Here is a 19,970-nt window from a genome sequence, read left to right on the forward strand (position 1 = left end):
TCACCACTGCGTCCCCAAAATATTTGTTCCGTCTGCTCTTAGGTCAGCCCGTTTTGTCTTTGTGCGTCACGATGCCCACCGCTCTCCCCTCCGACCGCCGTACGACGGCCCGTTTAGAGTGCTCGAACACGGTGAAAAGAGTTTTGTGCTCGATATGGGTGGGTGGAGGGAGGGCATTTCAATAGACAGGCTCAAACCGGCTCATTTAGTTGCAGGCGAGGACGTTTCGCCTGCCCAGGCCCCACGTCGCGGACGCCCTCCGAAACCTCCAGCCTCACCGCGGCATGCCAGGGTTGAGTGTCGTTCCCCCACTGAGGTCTCGCCCGAATCACCTTCACCACCGAAAGACGGACTGCGTAGTCGTTGGGGCAGGCTGGTTAAGCCCCCTGCAAAATTTTCACCTTGACCTTCCTTCTGGGTGTTCTGGGGGGGCTGTGTGGCGGGCACTAGGACCAGGCATCTCACCCAGCAGGTGCAGAGGAGGGGGCGGTTCATGTTACATATATTACACTGCTTTTGCTGTTCAGTTCAGATCCACTTGTTAGCCGTTGGAATAAACACGTCTCCACATTTAGTCGTGTGTGCTCATTCCTCAACGGCTACAAGATAAAGAAAAAGCAGCATCCAGGTAAAGGTCTTAGCTATGTGTGTGTATGTGCACACACACATTGAGGGAGAAAGAGATGAAAGGGTAATGTGAACAGGAGAGAAAAAGAAAGAGAAGAGAAAAATAAATAAAAAGAGAAGAGAAAGATAGAAAAGGATAAAAAGACAAAAAGAGAAAAGAGATAAAAGACAAAAAATAGAGAAAAAGAGAAAGATTGAAAAGGAGAAAAAGACAGAGAAAAAAGACAAAAAAAGAGAGAAAAAGAGAAAGATAGAAAAAGAGAGAAATGGGGCGAAGAGAAAAAGTGACGAGAAAAAGAGAAAAGAAAAAGGTAGAAAAATAGAAAAAGAGAAAGGAGAGAAAGAGATACAGACATTCTCAACAGTTGAGCATACCCTAAAACTTTGAGACAGGCGTTTGATGCATCTTATTAAATTTGCTTTCAGGTTAATGTTTGTGTCTTAACATCGACTGAGACTTATCTGAACCGCACCACGTCACTCTTCTTGGCCACGAGGATGATGTTGGGCTGGAGGGTGAACTGCATCCGGGCAAGAAAAACTGATCAATTGTTCTTATCCAGCATAGGAAGTCTGTTGAGCCGTTCTTCGTCTGGTTCCTCATCTAGGAAATTTCATATCTTCTCAGGTGATCCAGATGGCTGACAAATTCGGACAAATATTCACACCTGCCAATGTTTCAAACTACTATATCTGTATTGGTTGTATATCCTCCATCCATGATCCATTTTGCTTACCTTCCACCCAATTGGACTAATTGGACATTTATCATAACAAGTTCAATTTGTGCACTGCTTTTCCTCATTATTCAGACTGTTTTGCTCACGTTGTAGTGTATCAAGGGTGGCACTTGAATTAGACCTCCAGTTGAGTGACATGACAAAAGTTTCAATATAAACGAAAGATTGCACATTTGTATCCAAACATGACTTTATTGGTAACACAATTGAAAGTTAAATGACAGGTTACGGACGACGATCCTGCCAACAGAAATGTTGACTAAAAGCTTTCAAACGTGGACGGTTGCGTATTTTGAAATGGGAAGTCTCCCAACATCATTTTCGAGAAACTTCAGTTGTTTCACTTTTAATACAGCAAATAAATAAAAGCCTCCACAGACTGAGTGCTAAAGTTTAAGCGGGATGACGGGCCAGTACTTGGGTTGCTTCAGGTCACAGTTTCTGTCAAAAGTGAGCTGCATCGCGGCCTCCATGGCCAGGATCTTGGCTGCATCCTCACCGTACAGCTTCTTCATCTCAGCCCCACGCCTCTCGCCCGGCCGTTCAGAGGGCGGGGCCACGCTGGCTTGTCGTGAGAGGCCACGAAGATCCTGATCGGCTGAGACGTAGTTGTCCTGTTGCTCTGCATCTAGTTGTTGCTGTCTCCCTGTGGAAACAGCAGGATTCATACAGTGAAACAACGTTTACTGCACGGGTTATGTTCAGATCTGCCTAGAATCCAGGAAAGATATTTTGTTCCCCACTCAATTCCCTTTAATTATTTTTTTCCAAAGCTATAAATTAATCTGTATTAAGATAAAGAAGATCTGATTTAATGTACATGAAAACATTCCTTCACTATCCGAATCTCATAATTTCACAAGGGTTGCGGGCGTGCACGATCCCATCACAAAATGTGCTTTTCATTTTACACACATTTTTCAATGCATGTATAAATGACACACTATGCTAAGCCAAAAGCACGGGTTTTGAAGACAACTAACATAACCACTTACTGCATCTTGTTTTTGTAGTATAAAACAATAAGTGCAAAAACTAATTTCATAGGATTTGTTTTAAAAAAAAAAAATCTAATTTGTAATATTTATTGAGGTACAGTAAAGTCTCGTTATATCGATATTCAAGGGAGTCCGAAAAATAGCGATATAACCGGGACTATCGATATATCCGACCCTATTTGCATGTAATTTTCTCCGTGCGTGCATAGAAATAGCATCGATATAACCGGGACTATCGATATATCCGATATCGATATAACGAGACTTTACTGTACTATATTTGTTCTGCATATGATTCTAAATTAAAAAAAAAGATTGGGCTACTCATGTTATAAGACGTTCGTTCACCATCCAGTAGTAATTTAAATACAACCCAGTTTTCTGTCTGAAAAGATTTGCATTCCCATACATTTTAATCGGACATATTACCTCGGTTTATGAACATTTCAAGTTATAAACATGCTCACAGAACCAATTAAATTTGTAACTTGTGGTCCTACTGTGCACCGCTAGCACAAATCTGTGAATCAGTATTCAGATTACACATTCACTTACTTAATTCCTCTCGATGTTTCTCCGTCTGGGCAAAATACTGCCGAAGCTCCTCGCTAATTTCCATGTTGCTGACATCGCATTCGATCTCAGTGTCGGAGCTGCTCTCCCCTTCTTCGCTGTCACTTTCCCATGCACGCCAGTCTGCGTAGCGCTCTCTTTGGCGGTGGTAGATGGGGCCGTAAGCGGCCTCTAAGGCCTTCAGGTAGGCTCGTTTGTGCCTCTGGTGCCAGGCCATCGCCTGCTGGTAGTGCTGCCAGTATCGACTGTACACAGGGCTGGAAAACCAGGACATTTGAGTCCTCCTACCAGAGAGAAGAAACATGAGGTCAGCCTCATGGACAAGTGACCAGCATTGACAAGCCTGCAGAGGCAACTGAACTGAAGTGGATTTAGGAGGTGTCTGAATTTGATGTCAGTACTAATGTCGTCCCTACATTTGAAAATTGATGTCTGTACTTTCTACTCATTGTTTTGTCAAAATAGGATTGTTACTTTTTTTTACATGCGAGGATGGTGACATGACATAAAATATGATAACAGTTAACGCTAAATTAATCCACTGTAGCAAAAAATAAATAAATAAATAAATAAATCAATAAAACAACCACAGTGAAAAATAAAAATAAAAAGCCATCACCATCTGGCATTCAAAATACTTCCATCTTATTTGAAAAAAACTCATACAGGTAAGGAGAATTTACTTTCCAATTTATCAGGCGTTGAGGTAGCATTTTTGTGTCAATAAGTTCCTAACATTAGATTCGCTGTAGGAACATGAATGACTATACATGAATTACCTTAACATGCTTCATTCCCGTTTATTGTCTACACCTCGGATTTCAGCTATATCACTCCAACCTTCTGCAGGAAACCGTTTTCACCTGCACCGATGAACACACAGGGTACGAAAATAAAGAGGGCGACCTCCAACGTGTTCCTGGGTGTTCTTCTCAACAATAATATATTTAGAATAGCTATAATGTGAGCCGTGTGAGAAAACCAGTGGCAGCTCTTGATGAAGGCTGCAGCGTCACACAAAACTGTTAGCCAGCAAAATTAATTTATGTTGTCGACTCAAGATTTGGGCGGCCCGGTAGTCGAGTGGTTAGCACACCAGCTTCACAGTGCAGAGGTCGCCGGTTTGCGTCCCGGTCCGGCCTCCCTGTGTGGAGTTTGCATGTTCTCCCCGGACCCGCGTGGGTTTTCTCCGGGTCCTCCGGTTTCCTCCCACACTCCAAAAATATGCATGGCAGGCAGATTGACCACTCCAAATTGTCCCTAGGTGTGAGTGTGAGAGTGACTGTTGTATGTCTTTGTGTGCCCTGCGATTGGCTGGCAACCAATTCAGGGTGTCCCCCGCCTCGTGCCCGAAGACAGCTGAGATAGGCTCCAGCAACCCCCGCGACCCTAATGAGGAATAAGCGGTACGGAAAATGAGATGAGATGAGACTCAAGATTTGACTGATCCCCCGGCCTCCCCAAAAATTAAACTTTTCAACACGCAGATTGTGGAAAACGCTTTCCGGCCAGAAGGATGTGTGACTGATTATTTCTTTGTGTCAGTTTTGCCTTGGACGTTAAATTATATGGGTTGTTATGCTTGACTGTCACTGTGTTTCACCGCAAGCAAGAATTAGGCAGTTTTGTAATTCAGTTCTTTGGAGAGTTGTCAAGTTCGAGACGGTAACTATATATATATTGGCTCATAAACTTCTGAATCGATGGTGATAACCCGACCGTGAAGCCACTTACCAAGCGCGCTCTTCAGTGTCTCCCAGCATCCAATCTCAGTCACCGAGACTTGAAGGGGAATCTGAAAATGAGATGATCAGCAAGCAGACGCCGCCAAGAGCAGGTTAGTATGCCTGTCGGGAGTAAAGACGACCAGGCGAATTGTTAGCAACGAACACTAGCATTTAAGAAAACGCACGTACTGCTCTTCTCTACACACCGAATAAAACGCAGACTTTTGCCCAATGTCTCAGATTATACCAAATGCAGAAGGTACGTTTTTGCTGACGAACTCATATTTCACAATCTAATTTAAGTTCGAATTTTGACTCTCCGTAGTATGACAAAATTTCCCAGCAGCCTCTGCAAAGCCACCGACGATAGTACTCACAAGCGCCACTCAGTGGTTGTTTTAAGTGAACACCATTTTGGAGACGCTTTGAGATCGTTCTCAATCGATCATGTCTAATGTTTTAAACGAGAACATGTCTGGCATGGGTTGATCACGCAGAGCAAATCTGAATAGTCGTCACAGTTAAAAGTTACATATTTCTTTCCCTTTTCTGTGACAATAACCGGTTTTTACTTCAGAGAGCAAGCCTGCAATGCGTTCGCTTGTTATGGTCTAAAACGTAACATGGCATTCCCGCGAATCGACCGTGTATTGATATTGTCTAATGTATTAATGTATGTTTATTTGTTGCAGAAAACGAACCACTAAAACCAATCGATCATTTTAGCTCAGCCAAATACTGTTAGCTTCGCTTTCCTTTTGAGAAAACAGTTTTTGTTTCTAATTGAATAAATCGTTCCTGTAAAACGAAACACTGTGTAAATTAAAACAGATTCCTATCTTACAGACAGTGTACTGTCGGTGTCCAAATACCTGACATGTTTCGGCGTCTACTTGCGCCTTCGTCAGAGAGGAGATGGGTAGACAAGGTAGTATCAAGTAGACAGGATCAACTTAATACAACTATAACTGAAACACCGTGTAACCGAAAGTCTGCGCCCTTTGCCGAAAGATGTGGTTGGAGTTGGCTCTCATGTGCTTGCTGCTGAAAAGTGAGTTGGGTCTCCCCAAATTGCCAAGATTTGCGCATTTTTTTTACGGCAGCTAACGCCTGCACTGCTTTGTGTTGCAGCTACCAGCCCGCAAATCACCTGTTTTGGGGACTCATCGGTGGAATACGGCAAGGATGCACACTTCAAGTGTGAACTGCAGAACCAGAAGGGTAAAATAATAATAATAATAATAATAATAATAATAATAATAATAATAATAATAATAATAATAATAATAATAATAATAATAATAATAATAATAAATATAGTAGTTGTCAGTGAGCTGCCCAAACAATTATGCACTTGAGTAGAAACTAACAGTAAACATAATTTTAAGTGTGACGGTCCAGGATTACAGATGTGTTGTTGAGTATGGCTGTGTAAGTACTCGGCCATATACAGTAGAAGTCTACTGACAGGCCATTCACGCCAAAGTCTGCTCTTTTTATGTGATGATCTAAATTACAAAAGCCAATGTGACTTCTAATGTGAATAAAACACGTCTGTCATGTGATATGCATGCACACAACATCGAATGAAGTGCACAGAAATGTGATTAATGTGTACGGACTCATTTTGAACATCTCTTGAGGTACATATAATTTGGGGATATCAGGCAACACTCCTCAATCTCCGCATTTAAAGAAGACTTCTCTCTACTAAAGCATATGCCACGTTATTGCTGCATGTCATAAATGAACCATCTGTATGGCTGATTGACAACTATGTATCATGATAAATGTCCACTTTCTGCGCTTTATGATTTAATTGACATTAAATTTGACTCACATCTTAAAACAACTGTTACAGGTACATTGACTGCAGATGTATCACATATATAACATATAACATATATATGTATCACATATATAACCCATTTAGTTTCACCTACTGAAGAGGATAAAATGTGAATGTAGCACAAGCTACAGCAGTACTTTATCTTCATGCTCAAAACAATGCTTTTTACCAACAATAAATGAAACGAATGCTCAGTTATGAAGTAACTGGTTAGCATTCTTTTTTTCCTGTGTAAACTATCTCACCTGTTCATGTTTGTTGAACTGCTTCCGAAAGGACGTAAGATGCCACAAATCGCAGAAATGCACAAATGCACTAGAACTGACAAAATGGGAATTGGTGTGATGGAATTACAATATGTTGAGTAATAAGCTTTGAATGTTTGGGGAGGAGCCAAGTTTAATCTGCCTTCTCAAATTTAGTCTGCCCTGGTGTATTTTTTCAAAATCAAAACATCCATAAATCAGTATTTTTTTTCAATATTTTTAAAATTATTTTGAAATGATATTAAAATGTTTGGGGAGTTTAATGGTTCTAGAATTCTGCTAAAATACTTATTCTTTACTGTTTTGCTGATTGACACTGATAAACATTTGCTTTGAAGTACAGTGAACCCTCATTTATCGCAGGAGATACGTTCCAAAAATAGCCCGTGATAGGTGAAATCCGCGAAGTACAATGTAGTGAGCTTTTTAATTTTTTTAAATGTTATTTTACAATGCAAAACTGTACATACTGCAGAATGAAACAAAAAATAAAACCTCATTTTTAATAGTTAAAGAACGGTGTTGTAAAACAATATTTTGCTGCTGCTCCTATTTGTCCTGACTCCGCTGCTTCTTTTTCTACCTTTTTATACTGAAGGAGTCTTTCTCCGAGAGAAGAACATTGTTATCGGTAGTTGTTGGTACTCTTTCTCTTTTTGTCTTTCTTTTTTTTTGAGAATAGAGAGCAGCTGTTCAAAGCCAGTGTGTTTGATTTTATTCTGCGTTGCTTGCAGTGTTGCTTGCAGTGTTGCTTGCAGTGTTGCTTCTTTTACTTTGTTTGTTTGCACATTGGCATGCCATTAATAAATAAAATAAATAAATAAAGTTTCTTTTCCCCCCTGAAAAAAATCTGCGATGCACTGAAGTGCACTAAGTGAACCGCGAAGTAGCAAGGGATCACTATACGTTTCAAAAACTTGTAATCAAGTGTTCAGCCACAGTGAAATGAAAGCCATTTCACACCCTGCACTAACCCAACAGCAATGAAAATTTTCAATGTGACCAAACCTGAGTCTGATTCAACATGTCATTCAATCATGTTATTGTTGAACGTGTTTCATTGCATATTCTTTTGCTTTCGTTGCAGCTTCAGTTGATGAACTCATTCACTGCCAGATTTGTGCAAAAATGTCTCCGCTCCAGTGCCAGGGTTTTTGTCATTTTCACTCAAATTCCAGGCCCCACAGAATATTGAGTTTTAGGACTACATAAACATTCAATGCAGCGTAAGAACCCTTAGACTCTCTTCTTTCAGAAAAACAAAAGGGTTAATTCCTAAATTATATGGGTCTGGAGTAATATGAGGTGCAAGTGGGGGCAGCTGTACAAAAGGCAAATGCTGCCCCCTTGTGGAAGGGAAACCAAAACCCAAACAAATTCGGGAATGGCGATACACGTCATATTTTCAATTCCCGAATTCGTGAATGGCCGTGAATGAGTTAATTTGTTTAACTCCCCCCCCCCCCTCAAAACTCAATTGTACTCTGGCATTTGACTCATGATTCAAATTTGATCTTAGTTTTAACTCCCTGGTGCTTTCTACTATCTTTGAGGCTGCTTTATTTCCTGTGTGCAATAGTTGTCAATTTTAAGCGCTTTGTTACAGCTTCAGCTATTCTTAAAGCACTATATCTTCTTCTTCGTTTACTTTCGCCTTTTCCCTTCAAGGGAAATCATACAGCGAATCAATGTCCTCCACCTTCAGAGGTTTGATTCGCATGTTTGTTTTGGCCAAGCTTTTACGTTGGATGCCCTCCCTGACACAACCCTCTGCAGTTATCCGGGCTTGGGACGGGCATAAAAAGACACTGGCTTATGTCCCCTTGTGGCTACAGAACAAGCAACTCTATGAGTTTAATAAAGATAAAGATGCTCAGTAAATACTTACCATGGCGTTGTTAAAAAGATATACAATTGGGGTATTATCGATGAGAAGGTTTCTTCAGCCGTCATCTGTACAAAAGTGAAGGTTTCGGACGTTTCGCCTCCTATCCAAGAGGCGTTCGCTGACGAAGCCTCTTGGATAGGAGGCGAAACGTCCGAAACCTTCACTTTTGTACAGATGACGGCTGAAGAAACCTTCTCATCGATGGACCACTCCTGTACGACTGAGAGCTTACACAGACGAATTGGGGTATTACACAAGTCTCATTTTATGTTGTATTTATACAAATATGTATACAAATATTTGTGCTGTGTTTGTATTTATATGCAGTGTTATAAGAAAGTAGCAAACGGGTGGATTATCATCTTTGGGTTTTTATTGGAGGATTGGTAAAATCGTTGTCTCTCATGTCAAACGCATTGTTAAGGCAGCAGACTGACCATTACAAGGCACTATATAAATCAATATGTATGGAATTGAATCGGTCTGCTAGGCTTTCCCCAAAAGTGTTCTTGGCCCCACCTCAGGTGTGCACCAGATCACCTGGCAGAAGTGTCAAAGGGATGGGCCCATTGAGAATCTCGCATCCTACAATGAGCGGTTTGGCCAGCACATCAATAAGCCCTACCAAGGAAAGTTGATTCTCAATGAGACATCACTCAGATCAGCGTCCATCACCGTCAAGAACGTCACGTGGGCGGATGAGTGTTGTTACATTTGCATCTTCAACGTGTACCCAGGAGACTCCAAAAGAAAGCAGACATGCCTTACCGTGCAAGGTAAAACAAATCGGCTGAGGGTATGACTTCACATATTCATCATTTGACCAGCTTGACTCGCCCAATCTTATAGGAATATCTGAGGTGAACGCTAATCATCATGACAGCAGTCTTACGGATGGAAACGCAACAGTTGTGTTCAGCTGCTCCGCCACCGGGAAACCAGCACCAGCCATCCGCTGGAACCTCTCGCCAAATTCCACCACTTTGCACAAGACGACAGTCAACAAAATAGCCAACGGCGATGGCACCTTCACCAGTAGTCAGAATGTCACGTTGCGCTTGTCTGACAGTTGGCACGGGCACGCACAGTGCGTGGTGCAGAGCGGCAGTTGGGGAGAAAGGATCAAGATGCTCCCTTTTTCGTGGGATCCTGGCCTGAAGAAAATGGAGGAAAACAGTGAGTCTGGTAAGAGTGCTGCTCAGGCTTGAATAACTTACCTTTTAAATTTAGATCAAAGCTGATGATTTACGTTTCGATGGAGTGAACATTATCCTGCAAGTTTGTCTGAACTGTTTTACAAATTTCGTAAACGGGGTTCCACTGAGAGCAAAACATATTCCACAGTTCATGTATTTTAGTTTGTTTTAGCGACTGAAGTTGACATGTCTCCTATTATGCTCGAAAACCTTTGGGCAACATTGGCGGAACACATGCTGCAAAAAAATATGGCCTTCGAAGTCAGTGGCATGAAATAATGTGATAGAATATGTCATAGTGATGTTTTCTAGCAGACCAGGAAGGTTCTTTTTGCATAGAATTGTTCATAGAAGCTTGTGTTATGAAATGCATCCTGCTGTCTGTAGCATACTGCTTTTGGTGTAGTACAGAATTACAGTCGAGGTGCACACCTTGCGCGATTGTTGTATCTTAATGATGCAAAACTGGCATTTACAACATATATCTAATCTATCAGTTTACACTTAGTAAAGATGGTATAAAACAAAGATCAAATCTGAGTCATGTCAAATGCCAAAAAATACAAATGAATTTTGAGGCGGGTTTTAAAGATAGGCAGCATTTATTTGACATCAGAAGATGAATATGAATATTTTTTTTGTTCGTTTTTATTTTTAAACCAGGTGGAATAGTGTCTCAAACCAGACATATTTATGTGGCCATTGCGGTTGCTGTTGTTGCTTTGGCTGGGTTGGCTCTCATACTAAAGAACAAAAGAGCAAGGAAGAGGTAAGTTAAAACAGTTCTCTCAGAAATATTATGTGGATATTGTAATATGACGTTCTTAAGCTAAAACGGCATACATGCTAAGATGTTTCACCCTATTGCGTTGTCGTCTTCACTCAGACGTTTGATCTTCTGACAGCAAAGTACAAAATTGTATTACATTCAAGGAAACCAAAAACACATTTCTCTGAAAATGGTACTAATATATGTATCAGCAGTTGTCGGGCGCAGTTGCAACCTGCTGTGAGCTCGCTAGCTAAACTGGTAATTATATATCTGCAATGGCATCTTGACTTCAAATAGTACTGTGGTGTAACACCTTTAGAGTGCCTCGTTGTCATTGCGTGGAAAAGCCCAATGATGACTGTCAGACATATTCCAGCAACCGTCGGCTGTAATCACATATAATTTGACGCAAATGCGCAGATTTGTTGGCAAAGTAAAGATGCTCGATGTAGCGCTGTTTGTTTGACTGACGACAAGTGAACGGAGCGTGGTTTCAGTGCAGACAGTGGCCATTCTCACAGCATTTTACATCAAAGAGAAAGGCTTTTCATGATAATTATCATTTGCATGGATTGTTTACAACATATTTTTGTGGTCCATCACATTTGGAAGACATCTTAATTTTCACTTTGCAGGGACTTTTTTGTGTACTGGTAATTAAAAAAACATCCTGTCTAACTTGTATGAGCAAAGTTCCTTGTTTTGTTTCCTCTTTTTCTCAGGCACAGTACTGTCAGACAAACGGTTTAGTTTCTCATCTCAACCAGTGGCCGGGAACATGTTGCGACGATGGGACGTACTGTATGTATTGATTGGGATTGGCGGATGTCATGATCTGGTTGGCGACCAACGGGGGGCGCTGTCGGCCCCGCCTGCACCTGCACAGGTGCTGGTCTTCCCGATCAGATTGGCGACCAACGAGTGTTGGATTATTTTTATCGTTCGCCCTTGGTTCATTGCTTCGACGGGTGTTGATGGAGATCGATGGTTAAATCATCAAGGAGCCAGGTCTTGAACAGAAAGTTGATTTAATTGGGAGAGCTCGGAGACATTGCGGTGTGGACGGAGGAGAGAGCATGGCGAGAGAGAGAGACGAACGGGCTGCAGGAGTATTTATGCGGCGCATAGTAATGACGCGACAGGATGTGACGTAATGAAAATACGACATCGTGTAAAGGAAGGCAGGATATGACGTATGAGGAAGTTCAAAATGTAAACAAAGACTACGGAGCGATGTTTAGAGATGTTTGTATGGCGAATTACCCCAACATCTCCCCCCTGGCTAACATTTTTAACATCGGTCGAGGTGAACAGAAAGAAGAAAAAAAGAAAATCACAATGGAAACATCCTCAAATCAAATTATGTCATTCGCTAGCTACAATAGTCAAATCTTCATGGGATCCTGGATGGTGATCACCAGGATGACGATTAGGAACAAAATTGTTTGTAGCGTTTGTCGCAAGCAGGCCCCAGGGTGTGGTACGGATGAGCTGGTGAATGGGAGAAGGTGTGTGTCTGTCGGCTCCAGTGATGTGCATCGGGAATCTTCTTGACGAACGGTGTGGTGTCCTTGCGAGTCCAGACGAAGCTTGTTGCTGCTAAAACGGCTAGGAGCTCTGCAACCGGTCCATCCCACTTTGGCGTGGCCCACGTCATCTTCTTCAGACCGCAGTTCCGTCCTGTGGAGAACAAAGCAAGACTTGTGCCAGGTCACATGTCGAAAGGATGGTTTCATTCTGCGCAGCACCCTTTCTTGGTGTTTCTTTCCCTATCAAAATCTGTCTCATCGTTTAGGCTCTGCAATGCATTCTCTCACAGAAATGGCAGACATTGTTATTGTTAGATTTTAGTTGGTTAGTGTATGTTAGTTGTTAGTGAGTCTGCATTTCTGGAGGGCACCACTTTCTTGGGGAATGACGTTGCAGCCAACATCACTCAACACCAAAAGTGAAAATTTTGGCAATGATGATCTAAGCTATTGCCACTCCCCCCTGTTGAGACATTAAAAGTCTCAATATGCCAATTGGGAACGTTTGCGCGGAACACGATCCTTCTTTGACATTGCACGGATCACCAATTTGCATAAAAATGTCAATCATTGGTCAAAAATTTTGGAGGCCAAATTTTGGCATGTCTCTCAAGACCTGCATGAGAACCAATTCATGTAGCGTGTACCACGAATATTTTGTACATTGAGCACAGCTTCTCCTGCTGTTACTCCTTTTCTGGCACCCAAGCAAATCATCTCTGCAAAAATGTGTTTTTGGTGGACATTTGCATGTCGCCAAATTGTATGGGTGGAGGACAGCCTTCTACAATTTGCACAAGTTGACATGGTCGTCATCATTATGGCGATCTGTGTAAATGGTCATCTCGTACACGCCTTTTGTCATTCAGTTGGAGGGCACCAGTTGACAGGCAGTTTCGCAGATGTCCTGCGGAGGACATCCATTCGCACAACCCAGCTTCATCTGCGGCCACCCTGGCATCGGATTCCGCAAGAGTCCTCCTCTTCTGAAGGATCTACTTCTCCCAACTCTGAAAGAAGCTGGTTAGCGCAGAAGCCCCACACAATATATCTGATTTCACCTGAATCTCTGACTGACATCGGTGCCCACTCAACTCATTTGCCAATTTCATTCTTACCGGCGAGAAATTCCTTTAATGTGCACTGCTGTCAATTCATAATAATAATGATAATAATTTGCAATCTTGACAGAGTGCACTTTTTGTCGTAACTATAAACTACTTTTGAACTGACAAATGTCATCGCTGTACGCAAAGGCAGCCAGAAGATAAATTAGCATCTGCATGCTGTCTTAATAAACGTTGGATTTCCTCCATTGCATCTCCAACGTTGAATACTTTTCATTCAATCAAGCCTAATTGTAACAATTCGTTGCTCGCTAGATGGTTGGATGAGAAATATGTGCAATAAAAATTGTCATGCATTACAATAAATGCCACACATTATGCTTTTGGAAAACAAAACTATTCTCAATATGGGCTTTGTCATCGATCCCAAATCATCAGGTGGGTGTGCCAAGTCTAGTTCTGCAGGTGCATCCCACCAGCCATTGCGGCCTCTCCTTTGTTGGATCTCCTATGACAATTGAAGCAGAGATTAAACTTTGTTTCCAAAAACACCAAGAATGCAAATTCGGTTTGGCTTGTGCATCCCACAGTTCATCATTTCATCCTGCAAATGGAACAATTTCTCAACCATCATCCCAGCTCTGTTTGCGAATTGTTGCTTTACACATCATCTGCACAAAAAGCATAATGAAAAAAGTTAAGTCATCAAATTTTGCAACTCCTTCTTTTCCTTTTGAAATTAATTTCTCTGCTGAGAAACTAATAAAGGTGCATCCGATCAAATTCAATTTATCGTTTTTATGAATCAAATCATCTGCTCTTTGATTTCAGGGGATGCCAATTGTCAGGTCAAAACCAGTGTAATGATCACGTCACAATCATTAGCTTAATAAATCTATAAACTTTCCTTCTATGAAATGTCCAACAATATCAACTGGTGAATCTCTGTAAGGACTTAATCACCAGCAAATTTAGTTACATTTTCCTTGCCAATTCCATCCAATTCAAGATAAATGTTCCTGTTATTCAGCCCAATTTACTGACCATTTTATTTACTTTTTCCAATTGAACCGTCGTTTACGAGCCAGCACAGTGGGGCCCCAGAATTGTCTCTGGGTGTTTTAAACCCGTCTTTGAAGCTCTGTGCTGACAAAAACCCTTGATAAGAGGCATCGTAAATAACTCTGGCTTGTTTCAAATGGCTTGAACAGGCTGTGGACAGAACAAGGTTCAGCTCTGTTTGACAAAACTAAACTTATAATTTTATAAAGTCACTCTTTGATTCTGTCATTTTATACAATTTCCATTTCATTTCGCATTTGCCCAAATCAGGATTTCATGGAAAAGGGCATGTAGCTTCAAAAGAGTGAATTAATCATAATCATTTATAATTGAATCTAGCAACATCTATCTTGCTGATTTCAGTTCAATTTGAGATAAACATCCTTATTTCCTCAATTGAACCGTGATAGAGGAAAAACTTGAGCAAAAACATACATGATTGTTATCCTAAGGAATGCAATGGTCTCACTGCTTAAACACCATCCCCCAGTTTTTTGAGACACAGCGGGCCAAATCCCAGCAGTCATAAATAACTCCAAAACGCAAATGCCCAATGTTCAAATCGTTCTTGAGAACAATGTGGCACAATTTCAACACTGATAATTTTACAAATTCACTGTAGTTCGGCTTCTGTCTATTCATTTGTCCGCTGTCTTTATTTATTTGTTCACTCCGTCTAATTAATTATTTAATTAAGTTTTTTGTTTCAAGTAAACGGCATTCGTCAAAAAGCTATGGAAAGAAGAAACAGTGTTATGTCATTCATGAGGACGTCGAGCGGAGACGAAAGTCTCCTCGCTGCATGGTTGGACAGGTCTCCCGATGAGACAGGACAGCCCACTCCATGGCACCCGGTCAAGTTCTCTTGTGATGACAAGGCAGCCTCGGTTCTGTGGAGAAGAGAGGCCTCGCGGCAGAATCAAATTCGGCAGGAAGAATGTCTTTTATACACAACATTTTTGTGAATGTTAACGCAGCCCTTTATTAATTTTATTTTCGTTTATTAACTTATTCGCGAATGAATCAATTTGCCGATCTCAGAATGTGGCTGTGAATTCACCCCCTACCCCTCTCTTACGGCTAGAGAAAGAAGGAGGATGGGAGGAGGTGGTCTGTCCGCATTCCTTGCGGGCAGACCACCCAAGACCACCCACCCCCTCTTTTTTTTTTTTTTTCTTAGCGAAGTTTCGACAACGCGCGTACATACACAACAATACATAAAAACACACAATGCATGCACAAAAAGACGAAAGACAAAACACGAAAAGGGAAGACAAGAACACACACACAAAGACTGCTCCCCCAAACGCCCCCCTCCTCCAGCCGACCACCCTCTGCCCCCTAAATACACGAACGGTAAAATAATTAGGTTTAAAGACGTCAAATTAACTCATTCACTGCCAGACGTGCAAAAATGTGTCCACTCCAGTTTTTGTCATTGTCACTTGAATTCCAGAACATTGAATTTTAGGACTACATAAACATTAAATACAGTGTTAGAAACATTAGCCTCTCTTCTTTCAACAGAAAAAAAGAGTTAATTCATAAATTATATGGGTCTGGAGTGATATGATCTTGAGATGAGGGTGGCTGTCCAAAATACAATGCAATTCATACATGTCTTGGTTTGTATAGCTAGCGCATCAACAACAGCTGGAACAAAGCGCTAACAAGGAAAAAAGGGAAATGATGGCCCCTTGTGGAAAAGAAAAAAACATTGCCAGAGGCCATGGCCAGCACTTTATTGGCACCTCAGCATGAAAAAAAAAACAAAACCCGCACAAATTCGAGAATGGTGCTCTACGTCATATTTTCAATTCCCGAATAAATTTGTGAATAGCAATGAATGATTTAAAGGGCAACCGACGTCACTTTTTTTGTTTTTTAACTGACATCAGAAAAACGTTTTATAGCATCTAAAATACCCAAAACACACAGTATGATATTTTTATTCAAATGCGAAACACCAATAAAAATGACTTAAAGTGTCCAAAATCTGCAAATAATTGAGCTGCGAATTGGGCATTTTCAGAAAGTCCTGCCCCCAGTTCGTGACGTCACGCCAAGACGTCTTGCATTGCTGGAGAGTCCAAACAATAGCTTCAGATTCGGAGAATATGCTTTCTTGTTACACATCCAGTTATGAATATGATTCAAATAGTTATGAAGAGGAAAGCATACATGTTTGCAATCGATTAAAGAATTATATGTGCCAGTTTGAGGCAACATTGGGGGAAAATCTCTCACTCAAAAAAAAAGAGGCACAAAATGGCGACCTCCAGTGGCCACCTCCGCTTCCACAGGCTGATAAATTCCTTATATGGAGCTTGGATGCCCTCTTCTGGCGGCTTTTGGGTGCAACACGGTTCTCAGACCAAACATGTACAGCAAAATACATTGACGTGATTGAAGGACTGCTACAATGTGTCTTTTTTCGGTCAGAGGGCGGTCCTTTCATTACGTCACGTATGGACTCGTCACCAACTCAAAAACAAGACTTACTGAATATTCAGAGCGAGTCTTAAAACGTAAAATATAGCTATGTGCGGTGGAATCTTATTAAAATACGCCCAGTTGAAGTCATTTGAAGCCATTTTACAAATTATGGACACAACTTGTCCGGACACGTCAGTTGTCCTTTAATAATGTTTTTGTTCCTACTTTTGATTCCTGCTTGATTTTTCTATTGTTAAAAAAACCTAACAGTTCATTAATGAAATGTAAATTTCTCCACTGTGAGACTAATAAAGGCAAATCCAATCCAATCCAATTTACTGATTTTACTTGTATTCATTGAACAGCATGAACCTCAATGATCCAGACAGAATGCTGGTTTCTTCATCTTCCTCACTGCCACCGTCATCCTACACACCACCAACCTATGCTGTCTGGCTACACTTTCACCAACCACTACTTTGCAGTCACTGATTTCGTTTAGATGGCGCCATTGACACAAAATGTAGTCTACCTGTGTACTTCTGCCTCCACTCTTATAGGTCACCCTATGTCCCTGTCTCTTCTGAAAGAAAGTATTCACAATAGCCATTTCCATTTTCTTAGCAAAGTCAACCACCATCTGTCCTTCAGCGTTCCTCATCTGGAGTCCAAACCGGCCCATCAACTCCTCATCATCTTTGTTTCCTGCGCCAACATGTCCATTGAAGTCTCCACCAATTACAACCCTCTTCCTTCTCGGGATGTTCTGTATGACTTCATCAAAGTCCAACCAAAATTTCTCCTTCTTTGCCAGCTCACATCCTACTTGTGGGGCATACCCACAAACAACAATGAACATCACACCTTCAATTTCTAGCTTCAGACTTATCATTCTATCTGATACTCTTTTTACTTGTAAGACATTCCTAACAAACTCCTTTTAAGATAACCCCAACTCCATTTCTCTTTCTGTCTTCACCATGATAGAACAACTTAAACCCTGACCCTAAGCTTCTAGCCTTGCTCCCTTTCCACCTGGTCTCCTGGACACACAGTATGTCTACCTTCCTTCTCTGCATCATGTCAACCAGCTCTCGACCTTTACCTATCATTGTTCCTACATTCAAACTTCCTACTCTTAGTTCTATACTCTTGGCGTTCCATTTCTCTCTTTTCCTCCGGGCACACCTCCCTCCTCTACTTCTTCGACCAACAGTAGTCAATTTTCCACTGGCACCCTGAAGGTCAACAGTACTGTCATGATGCTTGACTGCAACAAGTACCAATGGCGGCCGTTGTTAACCCAGGCCTCGACCGATCCGGTATGGGATTCAGAGGTTTGATTCGCATATTTGTTTTGGCAAAAAAATTTACGCCTGATGCCCTTCCTGACACAACCCTCTGTATTTATCCGGGCTTGGGAACGGCACAATAAGACACTGGCTTGTGCCCCCTTGTGGCTACATTACACTATTGCCAGGGGATGGAGATACGTATTTGGTTTTTGGTGAAATTCCAGCGTGGCCAAAAAAATGCAGCATTTACAGGCGAACTTCATTTAACCTTACAAACTTCACAATGATGTTATTTTCACGGCATTTCTACATATACAAAATAAAAATAAAATAAACAAAAACAATCATAGAGAGAAGCATAAAATGGTGCAAAATAAAATTACCTGTTCCATGTGGGAAGATATTTACACATTTGGATAACAGTTTGTATTGTGTTTTATTCTGTGATATATGTATATTTTAATGATTTGCTCTGAAAGTGGCTAAAACATATCTTTTCACTTGTGCAGGAAAAGTTGAAAATGACATGCTCAGCTCAGATTTCCTCCCTATTCGTAATTTAAAGCTCAATAAAACTAATCGTGCTCAACAGGTACTTAATTAGATCAACTTGAATCTATTGTAACATGAAAAATGATGGTTGGTTGAAAACTCACCTTTGCATCGTTGCAATGAAATGACGGATATAAATATCGCGATGATGATGAATGCCATCGTGGCTATGGCAGAATACAAGTACATCCATGGACCTTTCTCTAGCATACTTGCAGACAGGAAGATGTACTTTATTTTTGAGAAGTTGTGCAATTGAAGTGGAACAAAACACCATTTGAGACTAGTGTCTAAATATTAACATAATTATGATGAAATATGTGCAGAATTGGAAGAAAAACAGTCTTACTGGTTTCATTCCTAAGTATCGTGTTGATCATGATGTCGCTATCTGGGGAAAAAAAAGGTTGGATGCAATGTTAGAACAGACTCAACGCTAACCACAATTCATCACTATGTAAAGACATACCATCCACAGACACTTGGATGTGATGTCCTACGGTGAGTCCACTCTGACACCGATAGAAACCTGCATTGCTTTTTTGTATATTTGTGAAGCGCAATAACAACAATGTTTCCACGTTACTTAACTTTATCAACTTCATGTTAGTATGAGAGTCAAAAGTCACTGGCACATAAAAGTCTATTTGCAATTTATACCAGGAGACATTGTATGATGATTGGTTAGTGCAGTTAATATAGCAATATGTGCAATTAATTTAGAAGTTTCTCCCAAGTGCAGTTTTGTAATCAATTGTGAGCCCCACCATGATTTCCAGGCAGTCTTCACCATCTGGACAGAAGACACTTACACAAGTAGAGGTACAGCTTCCTCTGTCCTTTGTGCAAATGATATGTGGAAGTACTTGAAAATTGATGGGTGAACTTCTGCAAAGCTGCAGTCTACTACAATCAGACCAAAACAACAATATAATAATAATAATAATAATAATAATAATAATAATAATAATAATAATAATAATAATAATAATAATAATAATAATAATAATAATAATAATAATAATAATAATAATAGGGCGGCCCGGTAGTCGAGTGGTTAGCACACCGGCTTCACAGTGCAGAGGTCGCCGGTTCGCGTCCCGGTCCGGCCTCCCTGTGTGGAGTTTGCATGTTCTCCCCGGACCCGCGTGGGTTTTCTCCGGGTTCTCCGGTTTCCTCCCACACTCCAAAAACATGCATGGCAGGCAGATTGACCACTCCAAATTGTCCCTAATAATAATAATAATAATAATAATAATACATTTAATTTCTAAGCGCCTAAACTATTTTTAGGTTCTAATTTCCCGCACAACCTGACTTAGTTGTATACCTGGTTATACTACGTATATGGAAAATGCCAGTCTTCAGTAAACGTACTGACGTCATTATACGC

General features: G+C 41.0%; 3 protein-coding genes across 9 annotated transcripts; 1 reads left to right on the plus strand and 2 right to left on the minus strand.

The window, feature by feature from the left end:
* Nucleotides 1-1,545: 1,545 nt before the first annotated feature.
* gemin8 (gem (nuclear organelle) associated protein 8) lies at nt 1,546-5,599 on the minus strand. Of its 7 annotated transcripts, none has more exons than XM_088998147.1 (5): nt 4,872-5,018; nt 4,673-4,733; nt 3,718-3,801; nt 2,921-3,222; nt 1,546-2,013 (listed from the first exon to the last, which is right to left on the minus strand). In XM_088998147.1, the coding sequence occupies exons 3-5, from the start codon at nt 3,723-3,725 to the stop codon at nt 1,754-1,756; spliced, it is 570 nt and encodes a 189-aa protein (XP_088854273.1). In that variant the 5' UTR covers nt 3,726-3,801; nt 4,673-4,733; nt 4,872-5,018; the 3' UTR covers nt 1,546-1,753. The 7 variants fall into 7 exon arrangements, with proteins under 7 accessions (XP_088854273.1, XP_088854257.1, XP_088854239.1 ...); XM_088998131.1 differs by having other exon boundaries at nt 4,673-4,785; XM_088998113.1 differs by lacking the exons at nt 3,718-3,801; nt 4,872-5,018 and adding an exon at nt 5,538-5,599.
* Nucleotides 5,544-17,449, plus strand: LOC148903223 (uncharacterized). The gene is made up of 6 exons (XM_088998083.1): nt 5,544-5,716; nt 5,797-5,886; nt 9,193-9,444; nt 9,518-9,853; nt 10,528-10,633; nt 13,035-17,449. Exons 1-6 carry the CDS (start codon nt 5,677-5,679, stop codon nt 13,153-13,155), a joined length of 945 nt encoding a protein of 314 aa, XP_088854209.1. The 5' UTR covers nt 5,544-5,676; the 3' UTR covers nt 13,156-17,449.
* An 871-nt stretch (nt 17,450-18,320) lies between these two features.
* On the minus strand, nt 18,321-19,963 carry btla (B and T lymphocyte associated). The gene is made up of 6 exons (XM_089010355.1): nt 19,921-19,963; nt 19,390-19,483; nt 19,047-19,114; nt 18,919-18,968; nt 18,682-18,778; nt 18,321-18,331 (listed from the first exon to the last, which is right to left on the minus strand). The coding sequence occupies exons 1-6, from the start codon at nt 19,961-19,963 to the stop codon at nt 18,321-18,323; spliced, it is 363 nt and encodes a 120-aa protein (XP_088866481.1).
* Between the last annotated feature and the right edge of the window lie 7 nt (nt 19,964-19,970).

The sequence above is a fragment of the Hippocampus bargibanti genome, linkage group LG01 (assembly GCF_051943395.1).
Source record: "Hippocampus bargibanti isolate YZ-2025 linkage group LG01, ASM5194339v1, whole genome shotgun sequence".
Classification (NCBI taxonomy): domain Eukaryota; kingdom Metazoa; phylum Chordata; class Actinopteri; order Syngnathiformes; family Syngnathidae; genus Hippocampus; species Hippocampus bargibanti.

Excerpts from the sequence above, each read along its gene's own strand:
- btla (XM_089010355.1), bottom strand. The coding sequence starts at position 19,963 with ATGACGTCAGTACGTTTACTGAAGACTGGCATTTTCCATATAC. Across the intron at positions 19,484-19,920 it reads GACTGGCATTTTCCATATAC|TAGACTGCAGCTTTGCAGAA; the intron begins GTAGTATAACCA and ends GTCTGATTGTAG. Across the intron at positions 18,969-19,046 it reads CATCCAAGTGTCTGTGGATG|ATAGCGACATCATGATCAAC; the intron begins GTATGTCTTTAC and ends TTTTTTCCCCAG.
- gemin8 (XM_088998113.1), bottom strand. The coding sequence starts at position 4,701 with ATGCTGGGAGACACTGAAGAGCGCGCTTG. Across the intron at positions 3,223-4,672 it reads GACACTGAAGAGCGCGCTTG|GAGGACTCAAATGTCCTGGT; the intron begins GTAAGTGGCTTC and ends TCTCTCTGGTAG. Across the intron at positions 2,014-2,920 it reads GAAACATCGAGAGGAATTAA|GGAGACAGCAACAACTAGAT; the intron begins GTAAGTGAATGT and ends CTGTTTCCACAG.
- LOC148903223 (XM_088998083.1), top strand. The coding sequence starts at position 5,677 with ATGTGGTTGGAGTTGGCTCTCATGTGCTTGCTGCTGAAAA. Across the intron at positions 5,887-9,192 it reads TGAACTGCAGAACCAGAAGG|GTGTGCACCAGATCACCTGG; the intron begins GTAAAATAATAA and ends GCCCCACCTCAG. Across the intron at positions 9,445-9,517 it reads GACATGCCTTACCGTGCAAG|GAATATCTGAGGTGAACGCT; the intron begins GTAAAACAAATC and ends CCAATCTTATAG.